The sequence below is a fragment of the Ranitomeya imitator genome, chromosome 7 (genome assembly GCF_032444005.1).
Source record: "Ranitomeya imitator isolate aRanImi1 chromosome 7, aRanImi1.pri, whole genome shotgun sequence".
Taxonomy (NCBI): Eukaryota; Metazoa; Chordata; class Amphibia; order Anura; family Dendrobatidae; genus Ranitomeya; species Ranitomeya imitator.
This window is the reverse complement of record NC_091288.1, coordinates 142,439,086-142,456,448: the sequence shown is the minus strand read 5'-3', so window position 1 is coordinate 142,456,448 and position 17,363 is coordinate 142,439,086. Positions and strand designations below refer to the sequence as shown.

At 43.8% G+C, this 17,363-nt stretch overlaps 1 protein-coding gene across 2 annotated transcripts in view; it reads right to left on the bottom strand.

Annotated features, from left to right (window-relative positions):
* ORMDL1 (ORMDL sphingolipid biosynthesis regulator 1) overlaps window positions 1–17,363 on the bottom strand; it is a 77,792-nt gene that overhangs the window by 26,855 nt on the left and 33,574 nt on the right. For both annotated transcript variants that reach the window (XM_069733865.1, XM_069733864.1), the window contains exon 3: window positions 7,897–8,048. In XM_069733865.1, the coding sequence (XP_069589966.1) occupies window positions 7,897–8,048 (152 nt within the window). The remainder of the gene's footprint in view (window positions 1–7,896; window positions 8,049–17,363) is intronic.

Below are 17,363 nucleotides of genomic sequence, written 5' to 3'. Positions count from 1 at the left end.
CCCCAGATGACCCTTCATGCGCCCAGCCTTTTTAAATGCTGACTCTGGGCTGCAAGAAAATATATTTCAGGGTTAGGCAATGCCAATCCCCCATCTTCCTTGGGTCGCTGAAGTGTCTCCAGTTTGATACGCGGATGCTGTCTCCCCCATATCAAATTCCTGAACAGAGAGTTAATCTGTCTAAATCTCCCGCGTGGTATCCAAACTGGCGCATTATGAAGAATATACAGTATTTTTGGCATCAAAATCAGTTTAATAAGATTCACCCTACCTACCACAGATAAATGCAGTTTAAGCCAAGCATCTGCTTTCGCTTTAAGAACACCTAAGATTGGAGTCAGATTTCTATGTATATAGTCAGTAACAGGCATAGATACCCATATTCCAAGGTACTTAAATTGGCTAGTCACCTCCAGTCGCCCATCCTCCAGTGGCTCCCCACCATCATCATCCACCTTAAACAAGACAGACTTACTCCAGTTTATCCTAAGTCCCGACACCGATCCGAAACGCTCAATAATCCCAATGGCTCCCTCCAAGGACGTACCCGGGTCAGCCAGAAATAGCAGAATGTCATCCGCATACAACGCCACCCTTTCTTCAATCATCCCATATTTAAACCCAGTCACCTCATCAGACCGTCGAAGCTTAGCAGCCAGTGGTTCCACAGCCAGAGCAAACAAAAGAGGAGAGAGCGGACACCCCTGTCTCGTCCCTCTAGCCAGTTGTATGGTCCGTGATAACTCCCCATTTACCCTAACCCTAGCCATCGGCATCGAGTACATCAGTCGAATCCAGGATATGAACTGTGGTCCAAACCCCATACTCCGGAGCACCTGCCAGAGATATCCCCACTCCACACTATCAAACGCCTTATGAGCATCTAAAGATGCAATAACTCTCTGGCCACAGTTGTCGGATCTGAGTTGCAAATTCATATACAGCCTTCGTAAGTTGATCGCAGTGGGCCGATCAGGCATAAAGCCGGACTGGTCTGAGTGCACCAGGCCGGAAATAACACTTGTCAACCTCATCGCCAACACCTTAGCCAGAAGTTTAACGTCTGTAGTAAGCAAGGAGATTGGCCGATATGAATCCGGCTGTGTCGGATCCTTCCCCTCCTTAGGAATCACCACTATTATGGCCTCCCGCATAGATGCCGGTAGACGACCACCACTCCTAGCCTCCTCCAGAAGTACCCTTAATTTAGGGATCAACACTTCCCCAAAGTTTTTATAAATTTCAGCAGGAAATCCATCTACGCCAGGTGCCTTCCCATTAGCCATAGACTGCAGTGCCCGACCCAATTCCTCCTCCGTAATGGGAGCTTCCAAATCTTCTCTATCTATGTCCCTCAGCCTTGGGAGCTCCAATTCCTCAAGGAACGCCACCGTGTCCTCCACCGACCCATCTACCTGAGAGGAATATAGGTCCGCATAAAAATCCGCAAAAATGTCCAAAATCTCTGAAGTCTCAGAGACAACCACACCGCTCCCCGATACCAAAGAATGAACAAAGGAAGTGTTTCTCTGGGCAGAAGCCACCATCGATAGCAAATGACCCACAGATTCGCCCTCCTGGTAAAAAGCCAGATTCATGAATTCCCTCTTCCTTTCAGCCTTACCGAGCAATACCTCCTCCAACTGACTCTGAGCTGCCTTTAGCCTCCTACCAGCTTCCGGAGTACCCGCTATTACCATCTCATCCTCGGCTATCCTCAGCCCTTCAACCGCCAACCTCTCTGTCTCTCTCGATTTCCTCTTACACCTGCTAATATCCCTGAACAGCAGTCCCCTCAAGTATGCCTTCATGGCTTCCCACACAGTAAGAACATCTACACTTCCCTCGTTGATCTCAAAAAATTCCACCAACTCCTTCTTTATCTTTTCCAAGTCCATACTGTGTAGCCAATTAGGGTGAATCTTCCACTCCTTCCTGCTCCCGATCCGTGTCCCCACCGGCCGAAATTCCACCTCAACTGGACTATGGTCTGAAAGAGCCCTAGGCAAATATCTCACCTCCCCTACCATCGTGTCCAGTAAACAGTTACCCAGCGCCAAGTCAATCCTAGACAAAGTACCATGAGCTGGCGAGTAGCATGAGTACGTCCTTTCCCCAATATGTCTAACTCTCCATAAATCAATCATACCTACTTCCCGGACATAGGTCCCAAACGTAGTGATATGTCCCCCTGTTCTATTCTGGGGATTTTTGTTTTTGTCCCAAAAGTCATCACAGATATTATTAAGATCGCCAATAATTAGAGATGGTAACGGTCCCCAACGCTCTACCCTCTCCAGCACCTCTCTTATCATCTTACTCGAGTATGGGGGCGGAATATACATTGCCGCTATACACATCAACACTCCATTTATTTTACATTTCACCACCACATACTGACCATCTACATCCTCTTTTACCATTACCTCCTCATACTGCACCCCCGCAGGTATTAACACAGACACACCCCTAGAGTACGTCGAGAAAGTAGAATGATACGCCCTCTGTATCCAGCGTCTATTCAATACGTTCACCCTCTCCTGCACTAAATGTGTCTCCAGCAGAAATATCATTGAGACCTTCTGTTCTCGGACAAGCAAATTCCTTAGTTGATGTAGAAAGACATAAATCCATGTGTGTCAAAGGTTGTCTAGAGTTTATACTCCCAGATCCTTCTGTCTCTATAAGATTTGAAGTTACCTTTTAAAACCAGTAATTTAATGTCCATGATGCTGCGATCAGGGATACAAAAATGTTTGGCCACAGGTACATCCATTCTTTTTTGCTTTTATTGTGTGGCGATGAGAATTCATCCTTGTTCTAAGCTTTTGCCCCCGTCTCCCCTACAGACCCCCAGCTGGATATTTGGTACATATAATTAAGTACACCGCATTAGATGTGGATTCTCAACTCTAAATATTTTTCTTTCTACTGGCTAACACAGTACAAAAATATATATCTTTCCTGTATATTTCTTGTAGCATCTTATGATAAGAAAGGAATTGAGAGCAAAGGTTATCTTTTCACTGGAGATAGCGAGCTGAAGGGATGGGTAGGAAAATATTGGTGAAATGTCACTGTGAGCATAACATGGTAGGAGATCTGGTGTTTGGGCCATACTAGAGCCATCAATTTAACCCCTTCCCGACCTGTGACAGCGTATGCAACATGAAAGTCGGTGCCAATCCGACCTGTGACGTCCCTGCAGATCGGGTGAAAGGGTTAACTCCAATTTCACCCGATCTGCAGGGACAGGGGGAGTGGTACTTCAGCCCAGGGGTGGTGGCTTCGCCCACCGCCGTGGCTATTATCGCTCTGATTGGCTGTTGAAAGTGACGTTTCACTTTTAATCAGAGCAAACGTAATATTTCACCAATTAAAATTGGTGAAATATTACAATCCAGCCATGGCCGATGCTGCAATATCATCGACCATGGCTGGAAACCACGATCTGCCCCGCCACCAATCCACCGCCCCCGTCCTGTGCTCCGCTCCCCGCAGTCCGGTCTCACCCCCCCCCCCCGCTGTCCGATCCCACCCCCGCATACTTACCGACCTCCGGTGTCCCTCCCGATGTCCGTCCGTCTTCTGCATGGGCGCCGCCATCTTCCAAAATGGCGGGCGCATGCCCAGTGCACCCGCCGAATCTGCCGGCCGATTCATTCTAGGTACATTTTGATCGCTGTGATAGAACCTATCACAGCGATCAAAATAAAAAAAATTATAAATCAACCTCCCCCTTTATCACCCCCATAGGTAGGGACAATAATAAAAGAAAATATATTTACTTTTATTTTCCACTAGGGTTAGAACTAGGGTTAGGGCTAGAACTAGGGTTAGGGCTAGAACTAGGGTTAGGGCTAGAACTAGGGTTAGGGCTAGAACTAGGGTTAGGGTTAGAACTAGGGTTAGGGTTAGAACTAGGGTTAGGGCTAGAACTAGGGTTAGGGCTAGAACTAGGGTTAGGGCTAGAACTAGGGTTAGGGCTAGAACTAGGGTTAGGGTTAAAACTAGAGTTAGAACTAGTGTTAGGGTTAGAACTAGGGTTAGAACTAGGGTTAGGGTTAGAGCTAGGGTTAGAACTAGGGTTAGGGTTAGAACTAGGGTTAGAACTAGGGTTAGGGTTAGAACTAGGGTTAGGGTTAGAACTAGGGTTAGAATTAGGCTATGTTCACACGGTGCGGATTTGGGTGCGGATCCTCAGCAGATTGGCTGCTACGGATTCATAGCAGTTTTCCATCTCGCTTACAGTACCATGTAAACGTATGGAACACCAAATCCGCTGTGCCCATGGTGCGGAAAATACCGCGCGGAAACACTGCGTTGTATTTTCCGCAGCATGTCAATTCTTTGTGCGGATTCCGCAGCATTTTACACCTGTTCCTCAATAGGAATCCGTAGGTAAAATCCACACAAAAAACAATGGAAATCCACATTAAATGGATGGATTTTTCAAAAACTGTGCGGAAAAATCCTCACACGAATCCGCAACATGGGCACATAGCCTTAGGGTTGGAATTAGAGTTAGGGTTGGAAATAGGGTTAAGATTAGGGTTAGGGGTGTGTTGGGGTTAGGCTTGTGGTTAGGGTTATGGTCGGGATTAGAGGTGTGTTGGGGTTAGGGTTGTGGTTAGGGGTGTGTTGGGGTTAGGGATGTGATTAGGGTTATGGCTAGAGTTGGGATTAGGGTAGGGGTGTGTTGGGGTTAGTGTTGGAGTTAGAATTGAGGGGTTTCCACTGTTTAGGCACATCAGGGGTCTCCAAACGCAACATGGCGCCACCATTTTTTCTAGCAAATCTTGCGTTCAAAAAGTCAAATGGTGCTCCCTCCCTTCCGAGCCCCGACGTGTGCCCAAACAGTGGATTACCCAAACACATGGGGCATACGCGTGCTCAGGAAACATTACACAACAACTTTGGGAGTCTAATTTCTCCTGTTACCCTTGGGAAAATAACTACCGTATATACTCGAGTATAAGCCGACCCGAGTATAAGCAGACCCCCCCCCTCCTAATTTTGCCACAAAAAACTGGGAAAACTTATTGACTCGAGTATAAGCCTAGGGTAGGAAATGCAGCAGCTACCGGTGAATTTCAAAAATAAAAATAGATGCTCCATACCGTTCATTATTGCCCCATAAGATGCTCCATTCAAAGCTGTGCCACATATAATTCTCCATATCGTTCATTGTTGCCCCATAGATGCTCCATATAAAGCTGTGCCACATATAATGCTCTGCACCGTTCATTATGGCCCCATAGATGCTCCATATAAAGCTGTGCCATATATAATGCTCTGCACCGTTGATTATAGCCCCATAGATGCTCCATAGAAAGCTGTGCCCCATATAGAATGCTCTGCACCGTTCATTATGGCCCCATAGATGCTCCATGGAAAGCTGTGCCATATATAATGCTCTGCACCGTTGATTATAGCCCCATAGATGCTCCATAGAAAGCTGTGCCCCATATAGAATGCTCCCCGGCGCTGCATCTTATTCCTGTATTGAGCGGTCACAGATACCGCTCATTTACAGCAATGAATATGCGGCTCCACCCCTATGGGAGGTGGAGCCGCATATTCATTTCTGCAATGAGCGGTGCCATGTGACCACTCAGTACAGGAAGAAGCTGCAGGGCCGGGGAAGCCAGGGACTGCAGGGACCGCGCTGCAGCAGGTAAGTATAACTACACAGCCCCCGCTCCCCTGCCGACCTCCCGGTATATGACTCGAGTATAAGCCGAGAGGGGGACTTTCAGCCCAAAAAAATGGGCTGAAAATGTTGGCTTATACTCGAGTATATACGGTAAATGGGGGCTAAAAACGTATTTTTGTGCGAAAAAATGATTTTGTATTTGCACAGCTCTGCGTTATAAACTTCTCTGAAGCACTTTGGGGTTCAAAGTGCTCACCACACATCTAGATAAGTTCCTTGGGGGGTCTAGTTTCCCAAATGGGTTCTCTTGTGGGGGGTTCCTACTGTTTAGGCACATCAGGGGCTCTGCAAACACAACGTGACGCCTGCAGACCATTCCATCAAAGTCTGCATTCCAAAACGTCACTACTTCCCTTCCGAGCCCCGACATGTGCCCAAACAGTGGTTCCCCCCACATATAGGGTATCAGCGTACTCAGGACAAACTGGACAACAACTTTTGGGGTCCAATTTCTCCTGTTACCCTTGTAAAAATAAAAAATTGCGGGCTAAAAAATAATTTTTGAGGAAAGAAAAATTATTTTTTATTTTCACGGCTCTGCGTTATAAACTTCTGTGAAGCACTTGGGGGTTCAAAGTGCTCATCGCACATCTAGATTAGTTCCTTGGGAGGTCTAGTTTCCAAAATGGGGTCACTTGTGGGGGAGCTCAAATGTTTAGGCACACAGGGGCTTCTCCAAAGGCAACATGGTGACCGCTAACGATTGGAGCTAATTTTTCATTCAAAAAGTTAAATGGCGCTCCTTTCGTTCCGAGCCCTGCCGTGCGCCCAAACAGTGGTTTACCCCCCACATGTGAGGTATCAGTCTACTCAGGAGAAATTGCCAAACAAATTTTAGGATCCATTTTATCCTGTTGCCCAAGGGAAAATGAAAAAATTGAGGCTAAAAAAAAATTGTGTGTGAAAAAAAAGTACTTTTTCATTTTTTACAGATCAATTTATGAAGCTCCTGGGGGTTCAAAGTGCTCACTATGCATCTAGATAAACTCCTTGGGGGGGGGGGGGGGGTCTAGTTTCCAAAATGGGGTCACTTGTGGGGGAGCTCCAATATTTAGGCACACAGGGGCTCTCCAAACGCGACATGGTGTCCGCTAAAGATCGGAGCTAATTTTTCATTCAAATAGTCAAATGACGCTCCTTCCCTTCCGAGCCCTGCCGTGCCCCTAAACAGTTGCCCCCCCCCCCCCCCCACATATGGGGTATCGGCGTACTCAGGACAAATTGTACAATAACTTTTGGGGTCCAACTTCTCCTTTTACCCTTGGGCAAATAAAAAAATTGTTGCTAAAAGATCATTTTTGTGACTAAAAAGTGAAATGTTCATTTTTTTCCTTCCATGTTGCTTCTGCTGGTGTGAAGCACCTGAAGGGTTAATACATTTCTTGTATGTGGTTTTGAGCACCTTGAGGGGTGTAGTTTTTAGAATGGTGTCACTTTGTGGTATTTTCAGCCATATAGACCCCTCAAACTGACTTCAAATGTGAGGTGGTCCCTAAAAAAATGGTTTTGTAAATTTTGTTGTAAAAATGAGAAATCGCTGGTCAAATTTTAACCCTTATAACTTCCGAGCAAAAAAAAAAAATTGTTTCCAAAATTGTGCTGATGTAAAGTTAACATGTGGGTAATGTTATTTATTAACTATTTTATGTCATATAACTCTCTGGTTTAACAGAATAAAAATTCAAAATTTGAAAATAGCGAAATTTTCAACATGTGCCAAATTTCCATTTTTTTCACAAAAACACAAAAATTATCGACCGAAATTTACTACTAACATGAAACCCAATATGTCACAAAAAACAATATCAGAATCCCTAGGATCCTTTGAAGCGTTCCTGAGTTATTACCTCATAAAGGGACACTGGTCAGAATTGCAAAAAATAGCCAGGTCCTTAAGGTCAAAATAGGCTGGGTCATGCAGGGGTTAAATAATATAGGGAATGAAGTATGTGCTCTATTCTTGTATTCAGTCATTACAAAACTCCCATAAAAGTGAATGGGGGAAGTTGCATATGTGGGATCATCTCTGTATACAGTCATACGAACTTAAATTGGATAAAGTCAACAATATACGTATTTACAGCAAGGATGGGCAGTTAGCCGTAGATATACACTTCAACACAAAGAGTCCACACCAATACCTTCTAAAGACCCAGACTTCTTAAAAACACATAACTTACAGAATAATTGGAGATATTGTGAAGAATTTCCGTGATGCAGTGAATTGCACCCCATAATCTAGCTGTTCCCAGTGAGTTAGTAGCCGTGCTTTGCCCTGGTCTGGCGTTTCAAACGGTGTGCCTTTTACTGCATGTAAAAACACATACATTCCCTGTTAACGAAATAAGAGAGATGTTACAAATGCAATCAGGCAGTGAACAAATCAATAGAAAACACCTCAATGTGTGACATTATCACAAGTCTAACTAATCAAAACTCTTCCTACATGGTAATTCACTTGTAAAGATTTATCTATGTACAGTCATGGCCAAAGTTTTCGAGGCCGACACAAATTTTGGTTTTCATAAGAGTTTGCCCTATAGCAGACGTTGGCAAAGTGCGGCCCGCTGCCCGAGTCAGCCGTGGGGCTGGAAAAGAGGCCACAGGCTGCACCGTGCCTGCCCACTATCTGTCTCCATCTGCGCTGACTTCATTGGTGGAGTAGGGTCCTCCGGCCACTTCCTCTGCGAATCAGCGTGTGAAAAAGCTTCCTAACACCCGGCCCAGGGTCCTCTAGTCTCTGCCCTTGGTAAGTGCTTGTCTGAACGCATGGTGTTCTATTTTTGACCCAAGTTATTCTACATTTATACAGTTTTTGGGGGAGGCAAGCCAGACGGTGCTATACCTTATTGCACAAGCACTTTAGCGAAGGATCGATTCGTAGGCACAATTGGGCAGGTGCAATTAGTGGTTCCCTGGTATCCCTGTTCCCTTTCTGCATATGTCTCACTTTATATGCGTCTTTTCTGATGATTTGTGTATACAATGTTTATTTTTGTGAACTTTCAATAAAATATGGTCTTTTATTCATTGTACCTAAAAGCTCTAGTTTCTCCTTGCATATATACTTTATAGAGTGGGTAAACTTTTTGTGTATTTGAATGGGCTAACTATAGCCCTAGTTGCTGACAATAACATGTCAATGAGGTTTTTGTGGTTACAAGGCAGGAATAGCAGACTGTGACTGACACTAACCTGCACAGGAGCTGGTCTCCGGGTCACTTACAGGTGCTACACTTCTAACATCATTTGTCCCAAAAGATTACCATAGGAAGTTTTGGCACTATTAGTGGACAGATGGAGGTATGGGAATATATAAATGAAAACTAAAAAGATTGTAAATACCTGGATGGTTTGCAGATTAGCGCAGCAACAACACAGATGCTTCAAAAAAAATTTTTGTTTGCATTTATATATACTTCCAACCCCGATGCAAAGATATCCCATAGTAACTGGTTTGGGATGCTCATTAGCTCAGGGACACAAGTGCACAGTAAATAAAGAAGCCTTGGAAAAAATTATTAATTTATATATTTTATTGTATATCTGTAATTTATGTGATATGATTGGGCATCTTTGCAATATACACACAAATAGACATATACCGATTTTATCACACACTATATATAATACTGACGTAAGGTGTTCAAATATGAGATATGTGCACACATATACAAAAGACTTGTAACGATACATACGCTGGTAAATAATCCATTATAAAATAGCCATATTCATAATAATTATACTAAGTAGAGACTTATACATTTAAATATTAAAAAATTACAAACACAGAGTGGATGAAATAAGTATTGAACACGTCACTAATTTCTAAAATGTGCTATGGACAATAAATTCTCACCAGATGTCAGTAACAACCCATCGAGTCCACACAGCCAAAGAAATCAAACCATAGATTTCATAAACTTAGTTTTGCATAATATTGAGAAATGACACCGGGAAAAAGTATTAGACTGAAATTTCTTTAATACTTTGTACAAAAGCCTTTGTTGGTGATGACAGATTCAAGGCTCTTCCTGTATGGAGAAACTAGTCGCATGCATTGCTCAGGTGTGATTTTGGCCTATTCTTCCACACAAACAGACTTCAAATCCTGAAGGTCCTGTGGGCTCTTTATATGAACTATGAGATTCAGTTCCTTCAAAAAAAATTTCTATTGAATTAAGGTCAGGTGTTGTGAATTCTGTTGTCGGGCTCCCTCCTGTGGTCGTGAATGGTACTTCGGCTGGTTCTGTCCATGGACTTCCTCTGGTGGCTGTGGGTGTTTCTGAGTTTCCTTCCACAGGTGACGAGGCTAAGTCGTTAGTGGGCTGCTCTATTTAACTCCACTTAGATCTTTGCCCCATGCCAGCTGTCAATGTTGTACTATTGGTCTAGTTCGCTCCTGGATCGTTCTGTTACCTGTTTACTCCAGCAGAAGCTAAGTTCCTCTTTGCTATTTTCCTGTTTGCTATTTTTTCTGTCCAGCTTGCTATTGTGAATATTGCCTTGCTTGCTGGAAGCTCTGGGACGCAGAGGGGCGCCTCCGCACCGTGAGTCGGTGCGGAAGGTTTTTTTCCCTGCACTCTCTGCGTGGCTTTTTGTAGGTTTTTGTGCTGACCGCAAAGTGAGCTTTTCTATCCTCTGTCTGCCCAGTAAGTCGGGCCTCTCTTTGCTAAATCTATTTCATCTCTATGTTTGTGATTTCATCTTAACTCACAGTCATCATATGTGGGGGGCTGCCTTTTCCTTTGGGGAATTTCTCTGAGGCAAGGTAGGCTTTATTTTCCTTTCTTAGGGCTAGCTAGTTCTGAGGCTGTGACGAGTTGCATAGGGAGCGTTAGGAGCAATCCACGGCTATTTCTAGTGTGTGTGATAGGATTAGGGATTGCAGTCAGCAGAGTTTCCACTTCCCAGAGCTTGTCCCGTGTTTTTGTAGCTATCAGATCTTTCCGGGTGCTCTTGATCATCAGGTCCATTATTGTCCTAACCACCAGGTCATAACAGTCAGGTGATTGGAATGGCCATTCAAGCAGCTTTATTTTTTTTTCTGAAACCAATTGAGAGTTTCCTTGGCTGTGTGTTTGGGATCATTGTCTTGCTGAAATGTCCACCCTCGTTTCATCTTCATCATCTGATGGCAGCAGATTGTAAGGCTAGGTTCACACTAGCGTTGCGCCGCCCTGCGTCGGCGACGCAACGCGCGACGCACGTAAAAACGCGCACAAACGCGCGCAAAAACGCGCGCGTTTTGCGACGCGTGCGTCGTTTTTGACGAAAATCGGACGCACAGAAAATGCTACAATGTAGCGTTTTCTTGCGTCCGACGCTAGCGTCGGAAACGACGCACGTGGCGAAAAACGCCACCAAAACAACGCACGCGTCCCCTATGTTAAACATAGGGGCGCGTCGCCGCTGCGTCGCCGGCGCAACAGCGACGCACATTGGCGGAACGCCAATGTGAACGTAGCCTTATAAAGAATGTCTTGGTACAGTCGTCCATTCATCCTTCCTTCAATTATATGAAGTTTACCAGTGCCGTATGGTGAAAAACAGCCTCACACCATGATGTTCCCACATCCAAACATTACTGTTGGTTAGTTTTTTGGGGTGATATGCAGTGGTCTTTGGCCTCCAAACATGGTGTGTATTATGGCATCTTTAGAGTTTATTTTGGTCTCATCTGACAGACGATATTTTCCCAGTATTTCACAGGCTTGTCTAAATGCTGTTTAGCAAACGCACTTGAACATGCTTTTTATTCAGCAATGAATTCTTGCATGGTGAGCGTGCGTGCAGGCCATGGAGGTTAAGCGCATTATTTATAGTTTTCATTGAAACAATTGTATCTGATGATTCAAGGTCTTTCTACAGCTCTCCACAGGTGGCCATTGGCTCTTGTACAACTCTTCTGATAATTCTTTTTCCTCTGTCTGAAATCTTGTGGGGACCACCTGGTCTTGGCAGGTTTATGGTGAAATGATGTTCTTTCCACTTCTAGATTATGACCCCAACACTGCTCACCATCAGTATGTTTTGCAACAATAAGGTTAAGGTTGCTAAGATCTTGAGACAGCTCATTGGTTTTACCGATAATCAGATGTTTATTGTGTGGCACCTTGGTAATGAGACACCAGTTGAACCAGCTGATATTTTTCACTAAGGGGCAGGATTGCCTTCGAATTACTAATAAAATTTCAGCTGGTGTCATGACTTTCCAAGGCTTTTTTGCACCTCTTCATTGTTCAATACTTTTTCCCTGTGTTATTTCTCATTATTACACATAATTTATAGTTATATATGGTTTGATTTCCTTGCCTGTGTGGATTGGAAGGGTTGTTATCAACATCTGGTGAGAATTTCGTGTCAATAGCACCATTACAAATATAGTTACTTAGAAATTTGGTGACTTGTTCAATTCTAATGTCACTGGCTGAGTCTTGGAAAATGGCAACAAAGTTCTGAATAAGTGACTGAAAGGGTAGGTGCAGACAACCAACCACATGTTCTCCCTCTGGGAAAAAAAACAAACAAGGTGTTTTGGACTGCAAAAGCATGATTTTTGTTTTGAGGGTCAAGCTGTATTTTTCAGTGGCATCATTTTTAAGTGATTATTACATTTTATGAACTGATCTAGGTAGAAGGGCAGGAATTATAAAAATAAGTAATTGCGCTTTTTTGACACTTAATATTTTGCAACGTTTAATGTCCAATACAAATGAAATGTAAGACTTCTTTTGAGAGCCAGTGCGAATATGGCAATACAAATTGTCTCTCTCTTTTATCTTCTACAACATTTGCATAACAGATAATTAAAAAATGTGTTTATGTAGCCATATTCTGAGAACCATAACTTGTTTATTTTTTTCTTTATAAAAATATAGGGTTAACCCCTTAGCGACCGCCGATACGCCTTTTAACGGCGGCCGCTAAGGGTACTTAAACCACAGCACCGTTAATTAACGGCGCTGTGGAAAAAGTCAATAGCGCCCCCCAGAGGCCGATTTTCTCTGGGGTCTCGGCTGCCGAGGGTATCTGCCGGCCGGCAGGAGAACAGCAGTTGGGGCTAAAATTAGGGTTAGGGGTAGGGTTAGGGCTAGGGTTGGGGCTAAATTTAGGGTTAGGGTTGGGGCTAAATTTAGGGTTAGGGTTGGGGCTAAATTTAGGGTTAGGCTTCTTTCACACTTACGTCGGTACGGGGCCGTCGCAATGCGTCGGCCCGACATACCGACGCACGTTGTGAAAATTGTGCACAACGTGGGCAGCAGCTGTAGTTTTTCAACGCATCCGCTGCCCAATCTATGTCCTGGGGAGGAGGGGGCGGAGTTACGGCCACGCATGCGCGGTCAGAAATGGCGGATGCGACGTACAAAAAAACGTTTCATTGAACGTTTTTTTCTGCGGTTATTATGGTTAGGGTTAGTGATTAGGACTATGGATCAGGTTGGGATTAGGGTTAGGGGTGTGTTGGGGTTAGGGTTGGAGCTAGAATTGGGGGGTTTCCACTGTTTAGGTACATCAGGGGGTCTCCAAACACGACAGCCAATTTTGCGCTCAAAAAGTCAAATGGTGCTCCCTCCCTTCTGAGCTCTGCCGTGCGCCCAAACAGTGGGTTACCCCCACATATGGGGCATCAGCGTACTCGGGATAAATTGGACAACAACTTCTGGGGTCCAATTTCTCTTGTTACCCTTGTGAAAATAAAAACTTGGGGGCTACAAAATCTTTTATGTGAAAAAAAAAAAATATTTTTTATTTTCACGACTCTGCATTCTAAACTTCTGTGAAGCACTTGGGCATTCAAAGTTCTCACCACACATCTATATAAGTTCCTTGGGGGGTATAGTTTCCAAAATGGGGTCACTTGTGGGGGGTTACTACAGTTTAGGTACATCAGGGGCTCTGCAATCGCAACATAATGCCCACAGACCATTCTATCAAAGTCTGCATTCCAAAAAGGCGCTCCTTCCCTTCCGAGCTCTGCCGTGCGCCCAAACAGTGGTTTACCCCCACATATGGCGCATCAGCGTACTTGGGATAAATTGGACAACAACTTTTGGGGTCCAATTTCTCTTGTTACCCTTGTGAAAATAAAAACTTGGGGGCTAAAAAATCTTTGTGGAAAAAAAAAATATTTTTTATTTTCACGGCTCTGCATTATAAACTTCTGTGAAGCACTTGGGCATTCAAGGTTCTCACCACACATCTAGATAAGTTCCATGGGGGGGGTCTAGTTTCCAAAATGGGGTCACTTGTGGGGATTTCTACTGTTTAGGCACATCAGGGGCTCTCCAAACGCGACATGGCATCCGATCTCAATTCCAGCCAATTCTACATTGAAAAAGTAAAACGGCACTCCTTCTCTTCCAAGCTCTGCGGTGCACCCTAACAGTGGTTTACCCCCACATATTGGGTATCAGCGTACTCAGGAGAAATTGCACAACAACTTTGGTGGTCTAATTTCTCCTGTTACCCTTGTGAAAATAAAAATTTGTGGGCAAAAAGATCATTTTTGTAGAAAAAATGCGATTTTTTTTTTTTTTTTTTTTTCACGGCTCTACGTTATAAACTTCTGTGAAGCACATGGGGGTTCAAAGTGCTCGCCACACATCTAGAGAAGTTCCTTAAGGGGTCTAGTTTCCAAAATGGTGTCACTTGTGGGGGGTTTCCACTGTTTAGGCACATCAGGGGCTCTCCAAACGCGACATGGCGTCCAATCTCAATTCCAGCCAATTCTGCATTGAAAAAGTCAAACGGCGCTCCTTCACTTCTAAGTTCTGCGGTGCGCCCTAACAGTGGTTTACCCCCACATATGGGGTATTGGCGTATTCAGGAGAAATTGCATAACAAAATTTATGGTTACATTTCTGTTTTTACACTTGTGAAAATAAAAAAAATGGTTCTGAATTAAGATGTTTGCAAAAAAAAGTTAAATGTTCATTTTTTCCTTCCACATTGTTTCAGTTCCTGTGAAGCACGTAAAGGGTTAATAAACTTCTTGAATGTGGTTTTGAGAACCTTGAGGGGTGTAGTTTTTAGAATGGTGTCACACTTCATTATTTTCTATCATATAGACCCCTCAAAATGACTTCAAATGTGATGTGGTCCCTAAAAAAAAATGGTGTTGTAAAAATGAGAAATTGCTGGTCAACTTTTAACCCTTATAACTCCCTAACAAAAAAAAATTTTGTTTCCAAAATTGTGCTAATGTAAAGTAGACATGTGGGAAATGTTATTTATTAACTATTTTTCGTGACATATCTCTCTGATTTAAGGGCATAAAAATACAAAGTTTGAAAATTGCAAAATTTTAAAAATTTTCGCCATATTTCCGTTTTTTTCATAAATAATCGCAAGTAATATCGAAGATATGTTACCACTAACATGAAGTACAATATGTCACGAAAAAACAATCTCAGAATCAGCGGGATCCGTTGAAGCGTTCCAGAGTTATAACCTCATAAAGTGACAGTGGTCAGAATTGCAAAAATTGGCTCGGTCATTAAGTACCAAATTGGCTCTGTCACTAAGGGGTTAAGTTCCCATGATAAGTTTATGACACTGCTTATTTTCTCAGCAAAAAACGCAGCATCTAACAATTTGCAGAAAAGTGGAAGGTTTTAATACAAATCTCATGTTTGCAGTGTTTTTTTTTGTTTTTTTAAACGCAGAGTAAACTAATCTGCGGAGCGTGTATGAAGTCCACTTGTGACATGAGATGCGGAAATTTTGCAATTAAAAAAAAAAAACAAACACATGTAATCCGCACATGATTGTATCTGTGAAAAAAAATTAGCTTTATTTAAAACCTAGAGATTTATGTCCACTTCTGCGCTAAAGAAGATAAACTATAATAGAAAAGATGGCGGAAGTAAAGGCCATTTGTGGTGCCAATAACTAGAGAGTGTGTACATAAGAGCAGCTTCTCACCAACACAAAGTATTTGTTTGTGCTAAGTGTAGGCGCTATACTCGTAATAATACAGGTCTGTGGTGTTATTCCCACGATGAGGTAAAAATTAAAACAGAGGTAAAGAAGCAACATAAAAATAAGTGTGGCTATAAGTCAGGCTAATCTAAACAATCCTAGTTTATAGAACCTCCGCATAGCCAGTTCTGTTTTCTCTACCAGCAGCTATATATCCCCTAAACCTCTATCTCCCACACTTACGCGTAAGGCTACTTTCTCACTTGTGTTGTGTGACGTACGTCGCAATGTGTCGTTTTGGGGAAAAAACACATCCTGCAAAGTTGCCTGCAGGATGCGTTTTTTCACCATAGACTTGCATTAGCGACGTATGGCCACACGTTGCATCAGTCGTGCGATGGATGCGTCATGTTTTGGCGGACCGTCGGCACAAAAAAAGTTACATGTAACTTTTTTTGTGCTTCGCGTCCGCCATTTTTGACTGCGTATGCATGGCAGAAACTCCGCCCCCTCCTCCCCAGACATTACAATGGGGCAGCGGATGCGTTGAAAAACTGCATCCGCTGCCCCCGTTGTTCATTTTCACAACCTGCTCCGGTACGTCGGCCCGACGCATAGCGACAGGCCCGTACCGACGCAAGTGTGAAAGTAGCCTTAGTGGTCTTACCTATATTTTTATTTTTAGCACATGACATACCAAAAAGAGAAAACCTACAGCGTCAAAAGTGCGATAAAAACGCAAGTAATGAAAACCCCGCACTCAAACGTAATAAAACAAACAAAAAAACTAAAATGGCAAGTAACCCAATTTACATAATAGGTGCAGAAATACTCATCATAGAAAAGTAGCATTAGAGGGCTTGTTTTTTTTTTGTTTTTTTTATCATAAGACATTTTCCACTGGTATTTTGGTGAACTTAAAACCGTATACTTGAGTATAAGCCGAGATTTTCAGCCCATTTTTTTAGGCTGAAAGTGCCCCTCTCAGCTTATACTTGAGTCATTGTCCCAGGGGGTCAGCAGGGGAGAGGAAGGAGTCGGCGGCTGTCACATCATACTCACCCCCTCCTGGCACGGACTCTGCACTTCCCTGCTTCTCAGATGGTCTCCGGCGCCTGCAGCTATTCCTGTGTTCAGCTGTCACATGGTACCACTCAACGTAATGAATATACACGCGACTCCACTCCCATAGGCGTGGAGCGCATATTCATGGTGACCGCTCAGCACTGGAAGGAGCTACCGCCCTGAGACAACAGAGAAGTAGGGAAGTGCAGAGACTGCGCCAGGAGGGCGAGTCATGCGATATTCACCTGTCCCCGTTCCACCGCTGGGCTCTGTCTTCCGTGTCCTCCGGCTGTGATGTTCAGGTCAGAAGGAGTGATGACTTGTTTAGAGCACACCCTCTGCCTGAACAGTCACTGCAGAGAGACGGAAGACCCAGCAGAGGTGGAACGGGGACAGGTGAATATCGCAAGTCCTAGGGGCCTGAGCCAGCAGCGACACCGGCACCTGGCCCCCATAGTGCGCCAGTGTCCCTGCCTGCTCAGGACACCGGCACCTGGCCCCCAGCAACAAGAGGCGAGTATTTTATTTATTTTTTTTTAAATCGCAGCAGCATTATATGGAGCATATTATTCTATGGAGCATCTTATGGGGCCATCACTAACCTTTTGTGCAGCATTATATGCGGCATATTTTAATATGGAGCATCTTATGGGGCCAT